The sequence below is a fragment of the Siniperca chuatsi genome, linkage group LG4, assembly GCF_020085105.1.
Source record: "Siniperca chuatsi isolate FFG_IHB_CAS linkage group LG4, ASM2008510v1, whole genome shotgun sequence".
Taxonomy (NCBI): Eukaryota; Metazoa; Chordata; class Actinopteri; order Centrarchiformes; family Sinipercidae; genus Siniperca; species Siniperca chuatsi.
In genome coordinates this window covers 21,997,833-22,023,912 of record NC_058045.1, presented here as the reverse complement: position 1 = coordinate 22,023,912, position 26,080 = coordinate 21,997,833, and the positions used below count along the sequence as shown (strand labels likewise).

General features: G+C 39.6%; 1 protein-coding gene and 1 long non-coding RNA gene across 2 annotated transcripts in view; one reads left to right on the top strand and one right to left on the bottom strand.

Moving 5' to 3' along the window:
• sf3b3 (splicing factor 3b, subunit 3) overlaps nt 1-11,305 on the bottom strand; it is a 34,555-nt gene extending 23,250 nt beyond the window's left edge. Inside the window, exons 1-13 of the mRNA XM_044194225.1 lie at nt 11,157-11,305; nt 10,370-10,510; nt 9,230-9,385; nt 8,717-8,887; nt 7,761-7,933; nt 7,314-7,455; nt 6,599-6,711; nt 6,117-6,254; nt 5,778-5,881; nt 5,441-5,606; nt 5,200-5,295; nt 2,050-2,122; nt 116-267 (exon numbers count right to left, since the gene is read on the bottom strand). Coding sequence (XP_044050160.1) covers nt 116-267; nt 2,050-2,122; nt 5,200-5,295; nt 5,441-5,606; nt 5,778-5,881; nt 6,117-6,254; nt 6,599-6,711; nt 7,314-7,455; nt 7,761-7,933; nt 8,717-8,887; nt 9,230-9,385; nt 10,370-10,439 — 1,554 coding nt within the window. The 5' untranslated portion in view covers nt 10,440-10,510; nt 11,157-11,305. The remainder of the gene's footprint in view (nt 1-115; nt 268-2,049; nt 2,123-5,199; nt 5,296-5,440; nt 5,607-5,777; nt 5,882-6,116; nt 6,255-6,598; nt 6,712-7,313; nt 7,456-7,760; nt 7,934-8,716; nt 8,888-9,229; nt 9,386-10,369; nt 10,511-11,156) is intronic.
• A 65-nt stretch (nt 11,306-11,370) lies between these two features.
• LOC122875272 overlaps nt 11,371-26,080 on the top strand; it is a 39,265-nt gene continuing 24,555 nt past the window's right edge. The window contains exons 1-2 of the long non-coding RNA XR_006377779.1: nt 11,371-11,409; nt 14,361-14,898. This is a non-coding gene — a long non-coding RNA (uncharacterized LOC122875272). The remainder of the gene's footprint in view (nt 11,410-14,360; nt 14,899-26,080) is intronic.

Sequence of the window (26,080 nt, the reverse complement as noted above, 5' to 3'; positions counted from 1 at the left end):
AAGATGTTCACAACTGCTTCCATGCAACTGTATTATTTAATACAATCTTGAGGTAGTTGTCCAGTATCATCGTAGGTATGGATGAAGATGATGTTAAAAGGTACATTGCACCTACCTGCACCAGGGCGTCTTCACCGAGCAGTGAGCAGGAGAGAGTAGGCGTTGTTCCCAGAAATCCAGAATCTGTCACTTCCTCTACAGTCTCCCCGATGGACAGAACCAGAGTAGCGTTTACGAAAGATACAATGATGTAGGCATCAAACTCATCTAACGAAAAAAGCAATAGAGACAAAAGACAAAGGAGTACTGATTAGGAAAACAATGCTGATGGAGTTGTGCTGAGGAAGAAACAGCAACACAGCAGGGTGATGTGCTAGGTAATTAGAGATTTGGCCATTAAAAGCATAATTCACATCAATAAAGTCTTGTAATACGCACCTATTTTGGGTGACATCTATGTTCTAAAAATTCTTCTAATGTGTCTAAACGCATGCAAGGTCTTAAGCAGATGTGTAAGAGCCCATCTGCTTAAGACCTTGCACGTTTACATTTATTTTCCTATTTAATTAATACATGAAGGCTCAGTAGGTCATGGTTGGAGTTCCACCGTTGCCTTATTCTGAGCCACAAAAAACCTTCAAGTCCACAGCTGAAACAACACACTCACTTCACTTAGTATGTGTGTGTATCAAATTGCGAGAAAGAAAAACAATGAGAAAGTATTTCCATCACAGGAGAATTAAGCAGCGCTGTTTAAATATAAGGCTTGGTACTATGTGTGATGACAGTTTAAAAGACAAAGTCATATGATTGATATGTTGATGTGACTAAATCTCTTTGTAAACTCATGACAATGTATAGTCTTCTGGTAAAAGAACCAACATGTGGGCACATCTTACTTATGGTGCCAGAGGGGGAAAAAGCAGGCAGCCTGTTGCTTTACCTGCAAACAGACTCAAAACCTCACATCATTCAGAAAACGCACATTAACACTTTTAAACATCTTCTTCATCATCTATTACAATATTCACCTGAATATGAAATGCCCCTGACAAGACAACCACTACTTTTCCAACACGATTTTAGGAAGATAAACTTTTTGAATAAAACAAGGCAGACCAATATAGTACTGCATTTGCCATTTTTTTCAATTATCACATTTAATCAAAAATAAAATAACTCAAGGACCTGAAGATTCTTGTCCCAGAGGACCATACAGATCTCTTTCTCTCTCATATCAGGGTTGGGCTGATTTTCTCATTTTCAAGCAGGTTTGATATTAAGCCAAAGATAGAACTGAACCGGTATACCGAATTTTGAAACATAATGAGATCCCATGAATGAGAGTGGAGTTGCAAGTCAGTGAGTTTTCAAAGACGCATTCCTGCAAATGTTTCAAAATAAAAGCCTTGTTAAGAAATAGAGGGTTTTTGTCCACAGTGTAATCAACAGTGTAATGCAGGAACTTTAACAGGGCAAACGGGAGCAGATCAAAACCCTACTAAATGTAAATGCTAGACTAAAACAAGAGAGATCTGCACGTAAAATGATTTTCAAGTAGGGACTGAAGGAATGAGCAAATAGGCCACATTATTCACAGTCATTTTAATAAAAACAGACCAAACATTTTCAAAGGAGTGACAGATTACCTTATTAAAAGGCACAATCGGTATTCCAAATGTAAACGTAAAGGTCGACCCATCAACCAAATTAAAACACACATTACTGCAATTTGTTATCCCATGTTGATTCACGGGTAAATACAGACTAAAGACCCAACAACTAAATCTAACTTATTAATGTTTTACAATGCTTACAAAGGTTTGTAGACACAGCACTTAAGAAATCTGAACAGTGACATTCATTCATTCTGACAGCCTTAAGGTTAACTGTGAGAAAGTCAATCGTCACCAATCCTCCCATAAATCCCAGTCTCTATTGGCATCTATCTTTAACTGACTGTAAAGCTGACATTGTAAATTTGGTTTACGAGCAGTTGTATAAATATAAAAATAAAAATAACCTGTCCTGAAACAGGAAACGCATTACCTTCCACATGTCTGCGTACTGTCCACACAGCATTAGGGTTACCGGGCAGCTCAGACACAGCCATCTCTGATACCTGATAGGGACGGAAGTAGAGAAAGAACAAAAGACAAAAAAGGAGGCAAATAGGATTTAATGTTTATCAAATATCACATATTTTATCTTGTCAGTGTAAGGGCTTGATGCAAGAATGGTCTGCTTCATGCAAACTATGACAATATGGATTATATACATAGATGGATTATACAGAATATATCACAGTATATCATCTAGTTTGTCACAAAACCCACTTGACTGTACATGTTCCACCGAAGGATATAGCCACATAAAGATTGAGTATGTTCACTCTACAATTGAATATTGATCGATTTCAAATTTATCTTCCTTACTGTTGTAATAAAAATAAACAAATAAATCAAGTACTAACTACTAAATTTAAGCACAGATGCAGTTTGTCTACACAGAACCATTCTGAACTACTGGTTAAGTGACAAAAAAAAAAAAGGAAAAAAAAGACACTCCTTATAGAGGAGGTGTAGCGAAAGTAGCCTGTTAGCAGAGCTTCAATCCTCCGCCTGTGTCTACATATGAGGCGATCAGGCACAGTACTGAGTGTAGGTCACCCCCGTTTCAACAGCGCTCAGAGCGTAACACACAATCACTGTAGTTACATGCATAATACGAAAGGAAATAGACTTCAAGCTTTGGGTAGCCGTTGTATCAGAGCCAGAGTGTATCTGTTCTGTCAGAAATGCTTTGTGTGTAGACAAGCTGTTACATAATGCTCCTTCTCCCCCTTTAATAAAATGCACAGACAGAAATGTTATGTGGTGAGAGATTCAAATGATCCAATTAATCTTCCCAAATGTCCAATGACTCAGGATTAAATGTGCCACACAAGACATTTCTGGCCTACATTCACATTCCATGTCAATCAATTTAGAGGTGAGTTGATTGCAGATTATAATACGTGTGTGCACATCGTAACATTTGACTGTTGTCTTGAGTATAAAGATAATCTGAATGAGGCATTTTTGTTGTGATAGGCTCTAACATTAATCGTGCGAGTACATGTATTTATCACAGAACATTTATAACTGGGGAAACACCTTCTCTGAAAGCCTTGCCGCAGGAGGTGTGTTTGCTCACAGATGGGATCCGTATTCATCAGACTAAAAACGTTAACAGATACAGAAAAGGGGTGGGCGGTATACCGGTTTCGTCACCGGTGTCTCGTTCTGCCATGACATGGATTTCGCAATACAGTAATTACCATGAGAAATGTTTTAGCACATTAAAACTAATGTGCTTTACTGTGCTGCAATAACATGCATGTAAAGGGCTACACATGTACTCATAGAACTGGAGTTACATCCAGTAACTATTATTTTCCATGCTAACGCCAACTCCGGTAACACGAAGATGTGGAAGGTAACGTTACGAGCAAAGCATACCAATTTCTCTGTTGCTGGCTGCAAAAACCAAGACAAAAGTCTTCATCTACTCACACCATCCATGGAAGTGAAGACCCAGTGGATTAACTATTTTTGATGGAAATGTCCCCACAACAACTGGAAAATTCGTGTGTGCAATAAGTTAACCATTTTACTTTTGACTGCTTTCTCAACGAGGGCCAGTACAAAGCAGGATTCGCTTCAAAACTGAAGCTCAAAGATGGATCGATACAGACTTTAAACTTGGAAGCTTAAGTTTCCAAATTTTATGTTGCTTTACTGGTTATTTTGCAGGTTAGCCTGTTGAACTTGGCATTAGCATGTTGTGGGGCTAATTTGGCTAGCATCTATTGTACTTGCACAGGCTGGGACAATGTTGGACTCAGTGATGTTGATAGGTCTTCACTGTAGTGAGTCCCTGGGACCCACAGGTGATCATTTGAGTGGGTCCCCAATACAAATTGTGTTTTTTGACAAATTATAATGTTAAACTCATGGCGGATGTTATATGGTTATAATTATGGTTATTCATGTATGTTGAAAATGTATCTGAAAATTAAACAAATAAAATCCCAAATCTGTAAATACACCACAGACACACAGCAGCTGACAGAAAGATGAGGTCATATTATACAGAGAAATATTAGCGTTTTCTGGGTGAATAAACATCACTGGGACTAATGTGGGAATCTTGAAGGACAGTCAGTAGAAAGTGTGTGAACATCACACCTCATTTGAAGCCAATTAAATAACCAGAGAAGTAGGTTGGATGTGGGGAACTGTTTTTTCATGTTGCTTTTTCTGGAACTTCATACTGCACCGCTAACGTTAGCTCAGCTGGCTTTGCTGTTACAAAAAAGGCCCCTCTGCTCTCACCGGTGTTATGTCCCAACTGGTTCCCGTAGGCGTCTGTGCATTGTGTTCACCTAACAGCAGAACACATTACTTTTTTCATAGGTGGCTGTGATGTAGTGCTCATTTATACAATCATTCGCCACAGTAGATATGAGATGCGCCTTGAAAATCGCTAGTCATGTTTGAAAATGTGTGACGAATCTGGTGACAGAGGCAGACCACAGATGCTGCTGTGTGTGTGTCTGTTGCTGCCGTATGTAAATGTGTTTGATAGGCATGCCCCGTGGTAAACTGACTATTGTACTTAATATACTTTGGGTTTTCTGCCAAATAAATGCTGTTGAGATGCCTAATCCTACCCCCATCTAACTGAGAATGAATCACATTACATTTACTAATTAACCTACATTATGGGGCAGGCTACTCCTCCCAAAACACATGTAATCCTATACCTCATTTTTAATCCTATTTGGAATGAATAAACATCAGTTGTTTTTTTAAATATTTTTTTCTCTCTTAAGATATGTTTAATAGAGTGAAATAAGGTAGAATCATGTTTTGAGTGGAGCATACCTTTTAATTTTTGTAATACCATGATATAATACCGTATCGTTAAAAAAACATTAAAAAATAAAAAAAATACTGTGGTATAAATTTTACCCCTAATACAGAACCAGAAAAGGCTAACAACCAGTGCAATACCAGTGATTGTGTTGGTGACGGAGAGTGACATAAAAACACCAGATTCTGTGTTTGTGTTGAAATCAGAGTGATTTAAAGACTCTTCAGCTTTTATTCAGAGAAGAGACATGAAAAAACTCATCACTTTTCAGTGTTTGTGTACCTCTAGTCCATGTCTAAGGACCCTCAGAGTAGACCGGGGTCCTCGTCCACAGGCGACATACAACTGCGGTGTATCTTCATTGGCCAAATCAGCAATCTGTCAAAAAAAGAGAAAAAAAAAAGGAAGAGAAGTAGGCAAGAGCAAGCAAGGAAACACACCGTTTTTAGCAATACAGTTCCCAGGTATTTGGGAGGCTCAATTCTATGGATACAAGTGCACGCAAACACACATACACACTGACCTGACAGGACATGATGGGTGATAAGTTCTCCTGTTCGTCCACCAACACAAGGTTCTTGAGGGGGCGGGGTTGGAAGAAGAAGGTGTCTCCCTCTTCCAGCGGCATTGCAGAGGAGAACTCAGGCTCCTCGTCATCGTCACCCAAGTGGGCGATCTGGTAAAGGTAACTAAAGGAAACAAAAGTAGAACATGAAAAAAAAAAAAAAAAAAAAAAAAAAAGGAGGTTTGAGAGGGGGAAAAAAAAGGAAAGTACAAAAAGGTTTTAAGTGGTATTCTGTCAAAAGTAATACAAATTAACTTGAGGGGAGAAGAAGAATTGATGCTGACAAATGACTTACTGGTTTCCAAACTCTGAAGACACAAACAAGAAGCCAGTCTTCAGGACACACATGGCTGTTGCCACAGGGATCGTGTCAAAGTATTTCAACCTGATTTCTGTGACCTGAGAAACAACACAGACCCCTTTGAAACATACATTTTTGTGCTGAAACATAGCTGATGAATGAATCCACAGAAAATTAATCAATGACTAATTTTAACTGATTGATTGTTGTCACTTTTCTGTGTTTCGCATTAGAGGTGGGTTGTATTAAAAGAACGTAGTACCTTGTGAAAATTTGGCTATACCGTTTGTTTCACTGTAAAATTGATTTTATCCATCCTCCATCTTTGCTCACCATTTCTTCATCTGTTTCCAGGGTAACCTTAAAGATGTCTCCCTGCTCAGTCTGGGCCAGGAAGAAGAACATGGACTTGGTCTTGTGGGTGGCTGAGCAGACAAATATCATGCCCCGCTCCGGGTCATCCAGGTCATTCTGTAGGAGGTGACAGATGAAGAAAAGGGAGCAGAATAAAAATAAATGTGCATACAGAGACAAAAATTGAGTGGGTGTGATGACTTGAATTTAAACAGCTTCCAAATAAACAGGAAAAAACATCCTTCCATTTGAAATCAGAGTACTGGATTACAACATCACTCATTAAATTATAGCTTAAATCCTTACAGTCAAGAGAAGTGTCACATATTGATGCCATGCTTGTAGGAAGCTGTAGTAAAAGATACTCAGAAAGCCAGCACAGGAAGTGTGTGGTAGAGTTTACTTTGTGGGACAAGTATAAAGCTTAGTTTTCATTATGCTTTACTGTATTTAGGACTCACCCTGCGTCGTGGGATAGGACAGCGAATGTCAGGCTGGTCTCCAAAATTCTTATAAGTGATGTAGTTTTCGGAGCAGATCAGAACTCCACTGGGCCCATCTGAACCACCAGGAACTAGACAGAGAGGAACATTTAGTAGGATGTGTTTCTTTGCTGATGTTATAGGCGCAGACATGAATGCCACTCTTAACCTTTGGCTCAACCACTCTTATTGGTAGGACCATCATTCTCATACCGGGAGGGGTTTACGGGGAAAGTTGAGCAAAATTTTGCAAATGTTGTATATCCTCTGTATTATGCGTGTACTGGATGTAAACTATTTGTTCTCCTTTGAGAAAATAAAAAACATCTCATCACACACACACACACACACAAAAAAAGCAGGATGGGCTTGGTTTCTCTTTACTACTTTAACCTGCTCTTTAGTGTGCGTTATTGTGTCGGTAGATTGGTGCTGAGATCAGAGATAGTAAATCTTTCTCCAGTGTTAGTCAGAGAAGAGACATGACAAACTCATCACATCTACAACACTTTGATGCGTGTGATAATCCTTTATCTAACAAGCCAATGTGCGCTATGCCTGCCCAGCCTCTTCTTGGCTCCACTTTTGACAGCTGGTTAAATACCAGTTTTCATTCCTGACAACTACTGAAGCAGCTGATAACTGATGCAACTATTGTTTCATCATGTGCAACCACATATAACCAAATGCTTACCAGTGATGAGGAAATTTCCATGCTCTTCCAAAGCCTCACTGTATTTGCGGACCACATGATTCAAGCCAAGGTCCAGCTCGTAAAAGGTGAGTGTCTGTTGCGTGTTGGCGGCAGCTTCTCCTGTCGGGTCATTGTCAGCTTCCTGGAAAGAGCAAATATCAACATACAAGATCAGAGGTTTTCGAAATGAGTCCATTGTTAGGCACAGTATAGTCCAAGACACTATGGGAGTAGTGGCAACTTTAAACTAATTACACAATAACAAATATAGTGTCAGGATATTCAACAACATTTATTACCAATGGTGCTTGAAAATTAAACTTATGTGCTGAGATCAGAGATTTTAAATCTTTCTCCAGTGATAGTCAGAGAAGAGACATGACAAACTCATCACATCTACAACACAAGTTATCTTAAAGGCAGAACCTTTAGTTTTTATGACCTTACCTCATAGTCCATTTCGAGGCAGGCAAACATGGGATTTTCAAAGCCGACATCGACTCCTACAACATGGTAGACCAGCGTGTTTGCTTTATGGGCTTCCAGTGGAGAGGAGATGGTCAATCTTGCAGCTGCATCTCTGTTCAGAATGTAAACCAGCTTCTGTTTCTCTATCGCTCCTAGAAAGGCGAAGGACAAAAGGCATCCAAAATGCTGAATTTCATTTAACTTCTGGAAATTTTGTTTTAATATACATGGCTGTCCTTAATTGTAGAGTACAGTATACATAACATATAAGTAATACACTACTTTGAAAATCCATTCTCAGGAATTCTGGAAAGACCTCTGAATATACACCCAGGTGCCAGTTTATTTGGTACACGTAGCTAAAACTGATGCTAATGTCTAACATAAAAGTCCTGCGATAAACCCTACCTTCAATTTTTTCAAATTTACTCCCATTATTTGTATAAGCTGCCATTTACAGCCAAAAATATGACTCAAACTGTAGCACTAATATCTGCATTTATGTACATTAGCACATCAAAGTGGGTTGCAAAGAATAAACAATATTAGTATTCAACCCTTTGAGGTCCACACGCCTGTAATTACAATCGATACATTCTGATAAATTCCTGTTTTGCATTGCAATGTTGTGAATTGCAATGCAGCCCGATACAACAGACCTGTTATTAATACTTAGAAGTACTAAATATCTTTGCACAATTAAAATGTTTAATTGTACTGATACTGTGCAATACATAAAATAAACTGTTTCTAAAATATGTACGTAAAAAGGTGATGGACGCAAGATTACAGTAAAATACTGTATGTTCTGGAGGTAAACTAACTTCATCTGTCTTCTATCTGACATGACGGTGAGCAGATACTTACACTTACTTTTTTTTGGGTCAACTGTTTTGATTCATACAAAGTTTTTACTCGTTGATATCACTTCATACCTATCATAACAGCTCTGCCTTTTGGGTCGACAGCCAGGAACTGTCCGGGGACAATGCGCCGGCAGCCGCTCTTCCCAAATGTTTCCTGGTGGATCTTCTCAAACATGTTTTTTGATGCATGATATTCCAGGATGACAATACGACCACTGTCACTTCCAACAACAATGTAGTCTACAAACACATGAACATGAATAAATACAAAAAATAAAAAGGTAGTACATGGAGTGAGAGAACGATGCTTTCCCACCTTACTTCCCCTAAATTTTTTTAATAATTTTAGTGAGGTCATAAAAATTGTGGTTGAACGTGTTTGTCCCAAAGTCAGATCTCAGGGACGAGGGAACCCTTTCCCCTTCAGTAGAGGAATGTGTAACCAGTGACTAACTCCGCACATAAATCAATCTATATCATGAATATCAGTCATCTAAGGGAAAAATATATTTTTGAATGGTGTCTTTAATTATATATAATCCATGTTTGTAGTTGCTTGTGCAGGCTCCCTTGGCTACGTACCTTTGGTTCCTCCAGTGAGTCTGAAGGCCATCAGGGACCTAACAATGCCAAACACCTCCACTGTGAGCAGAGTGTGCACCTTTCCTGTGTTGGCATCTGGCCGCAATAATTCCAAAATCTTTCCCCTGGAAACGACAATCTCCTGCATCTTGGTTCCTAGCAAGACACAAACATCTCTTTTCAGCATGTGACAGCTATTAACTGAAAAGAAATGCTGTATAGCTTTTCTCTCAGATAGGTGTGTATTGTAGTTCAAACCTGGCAATTGAAATAGTTACATTTAACAGATTTCCAAATCTGCGCCCCTTTACATACAATTTCTTTGGGAACCCAGCATCATTAGTATGTATGTTACTGTATGTACTGTTACATTATTTTATTTAATAATAAAATCATCACCATTTAATCTAACAAAAGGGTGACAACAAAAGTGAGTAAATAATTTTCTTAATGATTTTCTGCAATTCTGCATTTTCCAAATCAAACTTTGGTTATAATGGCGGCATATAATCATTTTAAAACCTCAAGAAAACAATACTGTATATTTGTTTTGGTATTATATTCAGAGGTGTTGCATTCTCTTAACTGACTGTGGTCACAAAAGCCTTCACATGATGAAAACTCATAATCACCACTTAAAGCATGTGAATCTGATAAATAGACCCAACGTACAAACACAAAACCACGCATTTGGAAAGGACATAAACCACGACAGAAATGACGGGCATGAGAAGTACAGAATGCTGGCAAGGCCAATTACCAAGAACCATTTTATGGTAAACGCAAACACAAACTGGTGAACAGACAGGCATATATTACACAGCTTAATATTACATTACATTCATTTAGCAGAAAATTCTGTCCAGAGCAACTTTCATTTTTACCAAATATACAAATTGGGAGCAATTTAAGGAGAGGAGAAGCCAGGTATTGTACCACAAACCCTACAATTAATGGACATCCCGCTCTAACACTTGAGTTACAGTCACCCCACAAAACACGCTGACCACAATTCCCAAGCAGTGGTCTATACCCATACTCTAACTATTGATCAAGAGAATATCTGACAAAATGGAAAATGGCAAGACAGACAAATGATAACACAACTAAACAGGAAAAGAAGGCAGGCAGCAATCTCACCTGAGAAGTTTCCATGGATGGCATGAGTGATGCCAGTGGCTCTCTGTAGAGTGATGTTGTACAGAAACATGGCTCCCTTTCTGTGGCCTCCCCACAAAGTTCTTCAGGGGCTGCAAAGAGAGCACGTAGCCCAGCTTAAAACTGTAGAGAAACAATGGGAAGCAAAGAAATGGGTTATATATGAACAGTAATATTTCTGTTAATACTGTGAACCGCTTCTCTCCTTCTTTTAAATGTGTCCATGCTTGACAGTGTGTTGACTGTTTAAGGAGGGATGTCCAAACTAAACTGCACTGTTGTAAAATTAGCTACCTTGTAAAACCTAATAAACTGCTCGCAATAAAGCAATTAAGAGTTAGAGAGTTAACATGCTTGCTGGATACAGACTGAACTTGTGGTGTTACTGTTTTTATGCCAATGACCGACGGGCACTGCTAATGTTAGCTTAGCAAACAGAAGACGAACTTAATGCTAAGTAAGAATGAATACCCATTAGTTACTTTAGTTTGCTAACTTAGCTCCACTGTTGCAATGCCAAGATAGCACAACGTTGCCTAGCCTTTACCGTGACAATTTTAGTTGGTAAAAATTGTGCATACAGTTAGCCTATACAGCTTATTTAAACTTGCATTAAACGGACTGAGAGCCCATTCACAGAAAGCGCCACTTCTGCCTGACGCTCTCCCCTATTTTCTTGCTATATTACTTAAGACCGTGCACACTTTACATGCATACAATATCCATTTGATTACGGACAAGCTATAGATTTGTAGAATAAAATATTTACCAGCGTGTTAGATAGGATGATTCTGATTTCAGATGGATAAAGTCTCATTTATACAAACAATTTCCCTGCAACTCTGGCAAACCAACGATGAACCGCCGTTGGTGGGTCCTTCGTCAGCCAATAGAACGTCATGTGAGGTGGCCCACAAAGTGCCTGACAGAAATCTGAGACATGCTGTAGTAGCGCTGAATCTCCAGCAGATTTCGACAAAGACATCAAGACCAATGCAGAGAAACACTGGAGAGGGTGGAGGGTATGTCGTTTGTTTAAAAACGATTTCTTACTACGTTTATTGTTAGGATATTGTTTAATTTTCGTTATTTTATACACTTCATCCATTGGCAATATAGTGAGCCATTATAACCTCTTATGGTGTTTCCAATTATTTCACATTCATTAACACTATCCATAACTTAACAAATCCTGCTGAGTAAGTATATGATAATATGATATTAAATTGAATAACCTACAGATGCTTTTAAAGTCTGACAGGTCCACCAGTGGCTCCATCTATACAAATTCATGTTATACAGCCAAACACAATTAAAAATAAAAACAAACAAAATGTATGTAAAATTCTACTCAGTTGTAAATATGTCAATATATGTGTCAAACGTGATCAAATTGTGCATAAAACTGAGCCCTTCAGCCCTAAAAATCATTAAAGACATTTAAGGCTAAATTGAGTGTTGCATTGTTGTTCTTAAGTTGTGTTGGAATGACACACTTTGAGAGCTAAAATGCATTGAGTCAGTCATAAGGTAGTGTGATTTTCGTGTGTGTGGGTGTTGGTATGTGTCACTGTCTCTCTGTCTGTCTGTCTGTCTGTCTGTCTGTCTGTCTGCAGCAGCAGTTTTTTTCCAATCGTCAGGTGTTTTGAAAAGCAATTTTGCCAAAGCATCCATAAACAAATTGATTAAATATTTGGACAATACACAAACCAGTAATAAAAAAAAACAAAAACACAAAAACAGTAATATTAGCAATAACACAACATAGATAAAATATGGTATATAACATCATCAAATATCAAAAACCATATATACAAACAAAATGTATGTGTATATGTAACTTTGTGTGCTCTCTCGCTCTCACACACACACACACACACACACACACACACACACTTGAAACACTTCTTTGACTTTGTATTGCTTTGCTGAGCTTGCTTATGTTTGGATGTACTCTAAGAAGACTACCAGTCTTTTTGACAATACTTAATATCAGCCCTGATGGATTTTCAGTTCCATGGTTCATTTAATGTGCTGAATGAAAACTGAACAGAATTGTTTTGGCAACCTGGTGAGCGATATTGTCTCACACATTTTCAAACATCCCTCTGAAAAATCACCTCTGCAGCAGTGCCATGTTGAATGTGTAAAAACTACAAATTCCAAAATACTTTGCATGCATCAGGAATGCAGAGAGGGGTGACAGCATTACCACAACATGGCCCAGAGATGGATGAACTCTGTCTTGAAAATACAGTGAGGATAAAGTGAGTTGAAGGTGGTTCATATCTTCATGATTAGTTTGGATCACGCAGGCAGTGGTTAGTTTTTCAGCTAAGACAGTGCAATCCATAATTAGTGGACCCATTAAGTAGATAGGATAGGAAAACAATAAATGTGAATGATTTATAATCAATGTTCAAATTTTCAAAGGTGAGTTTTCAGCCTGTTCTCGGCAAACGCCCCAGAACTCTGTAATTGTAGTGGTTTTACTATTCTGAATGATCTTTGGGGGATTCACACAATTGTTACTGTAAAGCTGGGGAGTTAACTTGATCAGGACCTGTGACTTTGCTTTCAAAGTAAAAGCACAAAGTCGTGACGAAAACCAAATGGGTACTGACTACATGTCAACAACATAATGTATTTGCTAAATGTAAACAGCTCCCTACACCATCTCTTTAATTAATGTGTTTTTCTCTGTGTAATTTCAGAATTGTATCCTCTGGTTCTATGTTTCCTCCTCTTTTTCTTAAACATGCATTTATATGATTTATGACTTGTTTCATTAAAGGCAAAAAGATTAGATTAAATTCGATTGGGTCAGTTTAAGATACTTTTTTTTTAAACCCCATCTAAAATGTTTAGATTTAAGCTCAGAGATAATGCAGATTAGAGGAACATTTATGCATATGCTTTGGGAATGCCCTTTAGTTCACATTTACTAGTGGAAGGTACATAAAGGTATTTCTAATTTTGATTTCAATCCTAAACTGTATATATTAGGTGACCCACTTATTTTAGATGACTGCAGGGCTTCAGATATGATCCAGTCTAGCATACTGGTGGGGAGGCAGGTTTTGTTAAGGGATTGGAAGAGTCATAGTGAACCATTTTTTCATGAATGGATTATTCAGCTAGGCAAAAAAAGAGCCATTTACATTCAAATCTTATTCAGAATGAGAGATGGAGCTGATCACTATGTGACCAAATAGACTGGCCTGTTTGGTCACATTAATGCTATGAATTGATGCGTTGCTACAACAAAACAGAACACAGAACAAGTAGGACTTTGTATAGATTATATTGAAGGTGAATAAAATAAGAAGTAGCTAGTATATGGGAATGGATAGGAATCTATGTAAAGCAGGACATAAAATATTTGTGTATGTATATGTGAATGTATGTTTATATCTACTGAATGTGTATGTATGCATGTATACAGGCATGTATGTAGTTTATACATATGTGCATGCATATACTGATATATATGCTTGAGTGGTATTTAATTTATTTTTATTTATTTATTTAGTTTATATATTTTTTATGGTTAGTGTATTTTGGTTCATGCAGCAAAATTGATAAAATATAGATCATAAAAAACATACAAAAACCGCAAACATAAAAAACGAATTTTTAAAAAAAGAAAAAAAGATGGCATTCTGCATGGTTTTGCAGGTATGGTCTTAAAGACTTTTGTTTCCCGAAATGACATATTTGTATAGGTTTAAAACACACACAATGATTTAACCAGGACCAAGCCTCTTCATTGGCTCCCTGTTTGTTTTAGGATTGATTTTAAGATCTTGTTGATGACTTTTAAGGCTCTTCATGGCCTGGCTCCAGACTATATTTTAGACCTTGTAATCCCTTATGAACCTTCACATAGTTTCTCAATTTCTCACTTTGCACTTTGTTTTGATAAGTGCTCTATACATAAAGTTTTATTTATTTATTATTTAATTGTGAAAAGGTACCACAGGAAGTTGTAGATGCATGCTAGTTAGCATGACAGCGGTGGCCACCGGGGTCTCTACGCACGGGTCTGCGAGGACCGTCCCAGGAAGACACCAACAGACGCCGCCTCCTGCTCCTCCTGCCTCGCCGTTGAGGGCCGTCCCGGAGCTCAGTCCACGGTCTTCTTCTTGTATTGGGCACTGCCTCATCACTCATTCTTATTCGGCGAGCGGGTTTTAGCCTCTTCATCATCTGGCCCCCGTTGGTTTTGCACAGCTAGGTTGAAACCGCTAACGTCTTTTCTTTCGTTTTTTCGTTATCCGAGGTCCATTTAAATTCCGTTGCTCGTTGGGCTTTGCATCCAGAAAGAGAGAAAGAGTGGAGGGGAGAAGCACACACATTCCGGTTCAGACAACGTGACTGCATGCCGTGAGCGACGAGAGCCGCTAACGTTAGATGTCTGAAATAAGCAGCAGCAGCAGCAGCGAGCGAGGCTGAAAAGGAAAGCAACGCTGATTTGGGATTTCACCCAGAAATACAACCGGCACAGCAAGGTGAGCCTTTGAAAACATCATTGCTATGCAGCCAGTTTGTATGCACACAGAGTGTTTCGGGGGCGAGCAAACACAGCTCGGTACAGTGCTGTTGTGGTGGAAATGATGAAGAGGCAGGCATCATTCTCCTCCTCCAGTGTCTGCCGCTGGTGTCGGAGGCCATCGACTCTTTACATCTCCCTCTGCCCGGCCGGAGATGCTTTGTTGTTGTTGACCTGCCTGACTATGTTCGCCTCTTCTGTCCTCTTTCCCCATGGGCATCAGTTGAGTAACACAAAGTACTGGCCAAACTGTGGGCACTCACCTTACCGAAGCCTTATTTGAGTCCCACATTTAATCTGGCTGGGGTGGGGTGGGGTGTGGGGGTGGGGGTGTAGTCAGTGTACAGGAAACGTGCCCCTATCCTTCAAAATGTAGTCTACTTTAGCGTTTTGACATTTTGGTCCTAAATGACATTAAATGCAGTTACTTGGCCAGACCTTGCCATCCTTCCCTAGTTTATTTCCTACTGTGTTTCCCCCTCTCTCTCCCTCCCCTCTTCCCTCTTTTCTTTCCCCTATCTTCCTCCAGTCACCTTTCCTCCCCTCACTGTGCTTTTTAAAATTTTTTTTACCTGTCCTCCCTCTCTGCATATCCACTGTCTTCTCCTTTTCTTTATACACTTCACACCCATCTGCCCTTCTCCCCACTTCTCTCTAATTCTTCCTCCCCCTTTGTCCTCTCACCCCCTTCATTCATCTCTCTGTCACTCTCTTTTCCCCTCCATCGATTTGCCTGGAGGTGTTGCTAAGAGACAACAGCAGTCGGAGTGCCGTGAAGGATAGAGTAGATGGAGGGGCAGCTTTGCCTGCTCAGTAAAGGAGGTGAAGATTGTAAGGGGAGATTCTCTTCTCATCTCTTCTCTTCTCTCTGTGTTTTGATTATGTTTGTTGCAAATGGGCACTAGAAAAGATCAGTGGCTCCCTAACATTTTAATGTCAATGCAGTTTCTAATGGATGCAGTTCAGGCTGTTTGATAAGATTACATCTTCCCATATGATTTGGATTATGCTGAAACACGCTTCTGCAAAATACACGTAGATGACTTCTGGTTTCTGGGTAACTGTAGCTAACAGAGAAGTTGTTGCACACACCCCCAGAATCACATCGCGCCAATGCCTGGTCCTGTATGTCAATCAGTTGGACCAATACCCAACATGGAACTAAAACAAAAAAAGCCAGTGGCAGTCTTCAAATGTCTTGTTTTGTCTGTGCAACTGTACAAAATCCAAAGATATTCAGTTTACAACGATAAAGAACAGAGAGAAGCAATAAATGTTTGCCAGTTTGCCTTTAGAAAAATTACTTCAATGATTATCAAATGATTAAATCCATTATCAAAATGATTGCCAGTTTATTTTTCTGTTGTTTGACTAATCAATTAATCAACTAATCGTTTCAGACCTGTTGTTAAATGTACTACTATCTAAGATACTGTAGATAGGGCCAACCAGAGGGTGGAGGATGCAAATTTCATGCACTCAGATACAGTAACCAGACATCTTGTATTCATTAGCTGTCCTCTACCTTTAACACAGTATGACCTGAAGTGCTATTACGGCTCCTCTTTGATCGTGCTCACCGGTTGATTTACTTTCTTTGTAAAAGGCTACAAAGTTGTTTTTTTTTGTTTTTTTTTAATTAGACAGACTTGTTTTATGCAGATGTGCCACAGGACTTCACTTTATCAGCCGTCCTTTACCTGCCTGGTTTAAAAAGAACAAAAAAACCCCACCTTAAATGAAATGTCAGTATATTAGCTAATGCCTCTCTCATCTTTTCTGTCTTCTCATCGCATGTGGACATATTTTTAAAAGAGCACAAGAACACTTCATCCTCTAAGAAAACCCAGGGGCTTAAATGTAAGCAGGGACATTGTCACTAGGTTAGCAATCCGGGGTACGAAGCGTCATAACCTTCCATCTTTCTTCCAGCTATAATCATCTAACTGTTAAAAATAAACAGAAACATCAACAGACTGTCACCCATGGAAGTAAAATCACTGGCAACAACAACCCTCAATATCTCAACACTGTGTTATTGTTGTACAGAGTGGCAGAGAAGCTCTTGGAAGGCCCACCTCACCCCCTCTACAAACTGCCTTCCCAAGGTCGCAGGCTCCACAGGTTAAAAAAATACTGCTTACATCTTGTACATCTTACATAATTTCACTTTTGGGACCCAGTTTTTAGAACCGTTTTTGTAACTATGTTTTTGATTAGGTCCTATGATAATGAATGCAGGGGTTGCCTCACACCATGTGTATCAAATGCATTGAGCACAATGCTCAAATTTCCATTCTGGATTTTTCCTGGTTTTAAAAGAGGCTTAGATGCTGCAGCAACAAAGCAGGCCTGGCTTTGTAATAATGGCCAATATAACACCTAAACCCCTTCTATTGTAATTTTATGCCTGTATAGACACTGTGTTTTTGCATAGGCTAACATAACCCTGTCCTAGTTGAGGCAGTCCTCAGCTCCTAGATCCAATTAATGTCATATTTCTGTCACTAAGAGGGTCAGAGCAGATCCATCAATTTGTCAGAATTCATTGCTTTAAATCCACTCTCCCTAAATTTTCATTTTGACGTGAAACCCAAAATCTGCCCTTTAATCTGCCTACGGAGGGAACGTTGGTGGCCTTGGGGTACTTTATCAACCTCTAACTCCAGCAGTAAAGCTGGAAAGCCATGGTAAACATTTTTAGTCACAATACTGACAACTATTTATTAGTGCTTGTAGCTAAGTGACCGGTAAACAAAGGCTTTCCGGTCTGTCTGTTCAACTCAAATTCCTCCCAAGCCTCCAGTCATTTATGATGCTGTCATGGGTTCTGCAGTTAAGATATACATAAGCTTACAGAATTGTATAAATCAGCAAAAATATCTGCACACAGATTTGAAAAACTAGATAAACAACTGATGTGCCAAGTCGACTCATTTATAATTCTTTATGTTTAATATTATATACATTTTACATTAAACATTTTAAGATTTTTCATACACACATAGGCACAACACAAATGCAGTTTGTGCCCATACATACTGTATGTGGGATGTTTTGAGCATAAAAATGCAGAAAAAACTAACTACTAATGAAAGATGTTTATATAGTTGTCTTCTACAGTCTCATAAATACCCCAAAACACATTTTTCTTGCACTGTTTAAAGCCACACCAAATTGTGGTGTCATTTGACATGATAGACCATGTATTTGAAATGATTAATCACAAAGTAATACTTGTTTAAAAATGTAGAATTAGTTTAATAAATGAGAATATTCTCTGTAGTTCAATAGATGAAATAAAATGTACATACTGAACCACTTGATTTATCCTCAGACCAGATTCACTTTCATGCTGTTAGGACAATCTGTGACAGGCTAACATGCAGGTAGAACAGCTGCTGGCAAAAGTGCTTTTAATGTTTCAATACATACATGTACACCAAAAAACTCTTTAGAAACGTCAATGGTTTAAGAAAGTGCTATTTAGTGAAAACTTTACGAGGCAAAGCCCACTTCATGTGCTTCAGACATGTTATCTGTTCTGGTTCCCTTTATCACAAGTGTGTCAAAATCATTCAAAACTTGCTTGTAGTGTGTCACCACATGATACACATTTTTCAGACAAAATCTATTCAATCAGAGTAAACCCTGGTACAGGGTACAGGAGCATGAAGCCGTTTCAGCTAAGCCTGAAGATCCGTGGCTCCTCATGGGTGCAAAGCCCAAAGCCATGGCCATTTCTACTCCTTGCCGAGCCCCAGTGGATGCACAGTTACTCGCCGGCGGGGGTGGTGAGAAGGCTCCGGTGAGTTCGACTCCACGCCAACCGGAGCACTGGACCATAGCCTGTAAGGACAGACATGGTGCAAAGCGCCTGCCTCCTCCACCTTCACATCGGGACCTCCTGCTGGCCAACAGGTTTGACATCCTGGATACGCAGGACTTTCCTCCACTGGAGGGTTGCTTCCTTTTTCCAACGGTCAAGTCTTCCTCCTCCTCTCGCCGCAAGTTACTGAAAGAGGCCGTGATCAGGAGAAGCTCTGGGGGTCTCATTCGTCCTCAGACGGCAGAGAAGTCCTCTCTTAAGCAGGACGCCGCCCCCTCGCTGCAGCAGTCCCCGGCCACAGCTATCCCAGGGACGGCTGATGGAACTCAGCGATCTCCACGATCATCAACTCTGCCTCCTCTCATCCCCCCAACTACGCTGATCGTTGGAGTCTCCATAGTGAGGAATATCCGCTTTGCTAATGCGGTCACACGCTGCTTTCCCGGAGCTACGACCCCCGACATCCTCGAAAAGCTCCCCGGACTTCTGGCTGCACTCCCGACGACTATCACGAAAATCATAGTCCATGTCGGCACCAATGACACCGCCCGTCAGCAATCGGAGCTGACGAAAGCAGACTTCATCCGCCTCTTTGACCTGCTCAACAGCACCGGAAAGCATGCTTTCATTTCGGGTCCAATTCCTACACTGGGTCGGGGAATTGGCCGTTTTATGTCCTGGTGATCACAGTCAGCTAGCTGAATTGTGCCCTCCTGATTTTGACTGCTTTAGTCGCCCTAGGGTCTGTGGTTGAGGGCCTTGTTACTGTCTATAGGAAGCATTTTAAGTGTAACCTCATAGCTTGCAATGATTTTTCCTCCTTTGAAGTGCTCATGTTTAAACTTGGCAGCCCCCTCCCGGTCATATTTGCTATTATTTATCGCCCCCCTAAACCAGCTGGCTCCTTCTTGTTGGAACTCCCAGAGTTTTTATCCAGTCTTGTGTTAAATTATGATAGAATTCTTCTTTGTGGTGATTTTAATATTCATGTTGATGACTCCTCTAATGCCCTTGCTGCTGATTTTTTTTTTAAATATCACTAACTCTTTTAACTTTCAACAACATGTGTCTGGCCAAATTCATTCCTGTGGCCACACCTTAGACCTAGTCTTTAGTCTGGGCCTGAAAACCCCATCTGTGGAAATCAGGGACATGTTTCTATCTGATCACCTATGCATTGTTTTTAACTGTGAATTAGAGGCTGCTAGTACTGTCTTATCCTGCTCTAAGTACACACGCGTCCTTAATGAGCATAGCGCCTTAAAATTCTGTCCACTGTTCAATTCTCCTCGGAATGTGTTTCCTGATTCCTCCAACACCAACGATTTGGTTGATTATTTTAACTATCTGTGTTCTTCAACCTTAGATCTCATAGCTCCTCTGAAAAATAGACCAAACCCAAAGACTAGAAAACAGCCATGGTTAAATGACAATATTTGAAGCTGTAAAAAGAAATGCAGAAGAGTAGAACACAGATGGAAGAAATCGGGTCTCCAGGTCTACTTTGTGGCCATGAAAGAGTTATTACGCCTTTATAATAGGATGGTGAAGGATGCAAGAACATGTCATTTCTCTGCACTTATTTTGGCCCATCAGCACAACCCCAGATTCCTATTTAAGACTATTATTTAACAATAATACCTTTGAAAAGTTCCAATCTGGCTTTCGTCAACACCACAGCACTGGGACAGCCCTCCTCAGAGTCACTAAGGACCTTTTAATGAATGCAGACGCAGGCATGTGTTCAATTCTTGTGCTGCTGGACTTAAGTGCTGCCTTAGACACAATTGATCATGGCATTCTTTTAGATAGACTGAGGCACTGGGTGGGCATATCTGGCACTGCACTAGACTGGTTCTCATCTTATCTGTCCAATAGGAAATTATGTGTCAGCATTAATAACTTCATGTCATCCTTCTCCCATATCAAGTATGGTGTGCCTCAAGGTTCAATTCTGGGACCAATACTGTTCTCTTTGTACATGCTTCCTTTGGGTGATGTAATCCGCAGACATGGTTTTTCTTTTCATTGTTATGCGGATGACACCCAGTTGTACCTCCCTGTCAAGCCCACTGACCTTAGTACGCTGAGTTCTCTGCAGGACTGCCTGACTGATATAAAATATTGGATGTTGATAAATTTTCTTCAGCTCAACTCAAATAAAACTGAAATCCTTGTTATTGGGCCCCAACACATCACTAAACAAATACTGCCATCTACTGGTAACCTGTCACAACATATCAAGCCTGTTGCAAGAAATCTTGGTGTCCTGTTTGATAGCAATTTATGTTTTGAGCAACATATCACTAAGCTTGTCCAATCATGTTTTTATCACCTCAGAAACATTTCAAAAATACGATCTATTTTAAATCTTAGTGATGCAGGAACTGTTGTACATGCTTTTATCTCCTCACGCCTTGATTATTGTAACAGCCTGTTCACTTGTCTTAATCAAAAAACTTTGGCACGACTGCAGACTGTACAAAACTCAGCTGCTAGACTGTTAACCAGGACCAAGAAGTATGACCACATAACACCTGTTTTAGCCTCTTTACATTGGCTCCCTGTTTTTTTTTAGGATTGATTATAAGATGATACTGATTACTTTTAAGGCTCTTCATGGCCTGGCTCCAGTTTATATTTTAGACCTTTTAATCCCTTATGAACCTTCACGTTCCTGAGTCCAGGATGAAAACTAAGGGGGAGAGAGCTTTTGCTATCAGGGCACTGAGGCTCTGGAACAACTTGCCCGAAGAAATTAGGTTGAGTCAGTGTCTTCATTTAAGTCTCGTCTCAAAACACATTTATATCTGAAAGCATATCCTGATTTTACCTAAACTGGCTGTTTATTTTATTGCTTTTGTGTATTTTATTTCTTTATATCTCGTCATTCACTGTGGTATTTTATTTCTCTTGTTGTGAAGCACTTTGTACGTTGTTTTGATAAGTCCTCTATATATAAAGTTTTATTATTATATTACAGTATTGCACATGGACTTCTCTCTTAGTTTTCAAGTGCATCTTACAGTTTTCATCAGCAAATGTAATTGAAATTAGTAATAAGTTGAGGTTTTTAGCCATGCTAGCAGTGTGGCTCTTGGCCTGTCGGTCGGCCGGTCTGCTATACTGGTCCAGGCTGAAATATCTCAACAACTATTGGATGGATTGCCATGATATGTGGCACATATCCATGGTGCCCAGAAGATGAATTGTAAAAACTTTGGTAATTCCTTCACTTTTCATCGAGCACCATCATCAGGTCAAAATAGTATTTATTTCAGTACTTCAGTTTTTTACCAAAAACCTGCAAATCTAATTACATTTTCATCAGCTTCAGCTGTACTTGTGTTTGGTGCTAATTAGCAAATGTTAGCATGCTAACACGCTAAGCTAACATTGTAAACATTATACAACTTCACATGGTCATTATGAGCGTTTTAGCATGCTGACATTAGCATTTAGCTCAAAGCATCACTGTGCCTAAGTAGTGCCTCACAGAGCGGGTAGTGTGGCTGTAGACTCTTGTTTTGGGAATATGACATTTTTTAAAAAGTGGTGGTCATGTTAAATTTGAAGACGAGATATGTACTACATATTCACAACATCAGATGTTCTCTCAGAATGGAGAAATAAGCGCTCTTGTGCAAAAGAGTAAGCCTGTTTCTTTAAGAGCAGCTTTAAAGTTGCTAGGCTAGCAAGTACGTTTTTTATGAATTGACCACTGCCTATATCTAGACTAACTCAACAACATAAACATATACTTATGACATATTAAAAATCAAATACAACCTGCTAATCTGTATAACACGCACACAGAGGTGAAAGGCTCAAGCTTAGCATGTGCAACAGGACATGAGACATCAGTTGACAGACTAAGCACAGAGCCAAGAGGTTGCTAATAGGATTCTTACCTTTTAAACCATGTGTGTACACACACACACACACACACACACAGACACACAAACACACACACTCGTCATTAATATACTCCTTCATTCTGAGAACACTGAGAACAGATTTTAAATGTAAATCCCTTCTGTCGAATGCCATGAGTCTTCTCAGGGTCTGTGACCAGCCAACCACTGCACTATCCATAGTCAGTACAGAAAAACTAACTGTTAATGTGTTAACTACAAAAATAAGTGTTTCACCTCTGAACACAGATGCTGGTAGATTCACACATATATAATTTTTAGCAGTGTTAATTTGGATTAGTCCCAGTTCTGCATTGAATGCTGAGCGATGCCAACTCAAAGTGTAGGCGCTGCTGTTCAGTGCTATATGTGTTCAGTATTTTTAATTACTTTTTCATAATTGTGTTAACTTTAATAGTGATGGCTTACTATTGCAGATTGAATGCTGGCAAGACAGAATAAGACTATTAGAGAATACAAGCTAACCAGCTGCTACCAAAAATGTATCAGCATTCAGCAGATGGCTGCTATTCATTTCCTACTCTTACTGTGGTTGGTGTGTGTACCCAGTAGATTTGTTAATTTTTAACAGGAGGGATGGTCCATTACTAAACTCTGAAATAATGTGTAATTATTATGTTATATTGTAAAATAAACACTCAATTTGCAGCACAAAGATTTGTTTTATTTGAGTGAGAACAGCAAAAAAAAAAACGAAAACATTTATGAGCATTCAAGGGCACTTTTGCGCTAAGCTCTGTTCATTTCTGACCTGGCCTCTGTCATGCTGCTGCCGCAGTTTCCCTTTCCCCCCATCTGCTGTAGAGAATATTGATAAATTGTTGAGAATTATTCATTTTTGACGTTTCTATTTTAACAGACAGCTTTTCTAGCCTTTACGGCACTGGTTTAGTGGCCCGCAAGTGGAGTCACTGAGTGAGGTACACACAGGGAGAGTAGAGACGAGACGAGTCTGAGAAATTATTTCACATGGCATGCTCTAAAAAGAGAAAAGTAGACAGCGAAAACAGAGCTTTTAATCAAGAATGAACATGTTCAATCTTCCCACAGGCAGTTCAAAACCAGTATGTCTCATGTTCTGAGACCGTGGCGATTATTATAAGCGGCAATGTGAAGCACCACTACGAGACAAAGCACAGAGCAGCTTTTGAGCAGGTTAACAAGAGGGACAGATTTTAGTCATTTTGCTATTAAGGGCGATGGTATCCCCCTTCATCCCCCCTCAAATCAGCTACTGTGTGTACCCTCACTAACAAGGCATCCTAAAATAAAAAACAGTTACAAGCCAGTTCTACTAAATGCAGCAACAGAGGTGTGATTAAAGGTGGGATATGCGATTCTGGAGAAATCAAATGCCATGATATAGAGTGAACAATGACACAGCAAGTAATGTAACTAACGTTAGCTGGGTTGTGGGTTAGCAAACTGTCCCTACAGTTGCTGCTGCGAAGCTAACAGCCAGAGAGGACAAGAGAGTTTCCCAGAGCCAGCAAACCAGCTCCAGACAGCAATACTCACAACTCTCCTGCCACTACAGCTAACATCACAACAACAGCATATCTTGGCAAACTAAAAAGTAAGCTGAATGTCTGTGGGCACGTCATTTAACGTTACCTGACACACAAAATAATGGCTGGAATACTGTTGGAATTCAGTTCATACTATACCCAACAATTTACAATCACTGTTGGGAGTTTTAAAATCAGGAACAGATTTTAAACTTCCAAACGTCTTCATGAAAGCTTTCTCGGGGCACTGTGTGTGTGCAAATTTGGCTGTGACAGCAAATTGAGCGCTTAATGAGCTGAAGAAATTGTATGATGTGCATCCCTGTTTAAACACTGCCTTGAGGTAAAAGGCCTTCAGGGAAGTTAAGTTTATGGGCCCTCATGAAAGCCTTGAGATACCAAAAGGCACCAGGCTGATTTCACATTGTGGTGGGTATAGTGTGAAACCCCTCCAGCTTGTGAAGCCACATGCAGTAACACAGGAAAAACAATGAACAGTGCATGACATGATGCAAAGCGCACGGTGGAAATAAAAAAGTATTTTCTTTTCTCCACCAATGCACACACGAACAAACACAAGGACAAACACAGGCATATAATCCTATCATTTTAAACTACTTACACTAACTGTATTTTAGTCCCTCTCTCACACACACATACGCGTATGCACTTTATCCTATCACTGTAAACTGCTTAACTTTCTCACACACATTTAACTCATTTATTTACACCGGTATTTGAATCAATGCTAAAAACCACTTAGTGTAAAACCAAAGAAAGCCTTGTACATTGCAGTGTACTGTACTGTTATTTATATAAATTACTGGAAATCAATTCAGTCTAAGATTTGCTTGTGTTAATCTTCGTTTGTTTGCCACATCATTGATGGTTATCTGGGATTGTTGTTTATCTCTAATTATTTCTCCAATAGAAATCACATAGCCACTCAAACCATCAGATTAGATAACACAGGCAATGTCAGTCCATTTATTTCCACTCTGTTTGTCTAGTTACTAATCAATGGTTTCAGTTACCGCTGATAAAAGCACACACAATCACAGATGACAGGGACATTTTGTACCACATTTTGCTCACGGAGCAGAAAGAGGAAAACACCATTTAAATCAAATCAACATTCTACCTGAATGAATAATGTCATACAAAATGCTGTTTTAGCTTCAACAGAGCTCTTGAATTTAATAATCTAGCAAATAAAACTCAAGCAAATACCTTTTCAGCAGAAATGTCTTCTTGTAGGGCTAGTTGGTGAACTACTGTAGCTGGTGAGCTAATTGCTAACATGCTTACCAGCTGGGACGACCCCTAGCCCTGAGCTTTGTACTGTGCTGTTTACCCCCCCGACATTTGTTCTCAGGACTGTACATTTCATTCAATAAAGACTTTTATTGAAGAGGAGGAAAATTGTGCCGCTGGTTGTGACCAGGTTTACAGTTCTCTAGTTTTCCAATACCGCTTATCCTTAGAGGGTTGCGGGGGGCTGAGGCCGATCACAGCTGACATTGGGCGAGAGGTGGGGTACATCCTGGACAGGTCGCCAGTCAATCACAGGCCTGACACATAGAGACAGACAACCAGTCACAGTCACACAGGAAATATAGAGTCACCAATTAACCTAACCTACAGCACTTTGGACTGTGGGAGGAAGCTGGAGTACCCAGAGAAAACCCACACAGGCATGGGGAGAATACTATTAAATTCAGTTTACAGCTTCCCCCAAGGCCAAACAAAATTGACACCCTCAGTAAAACACAATGAGAATTCCTGTGATTCCCGCTTGATGAAATCAATGCCCAAATACCAGATTAGATATCTGGGCAGTCATGTGCTTTGCACTGCAGAGGGTTCTTT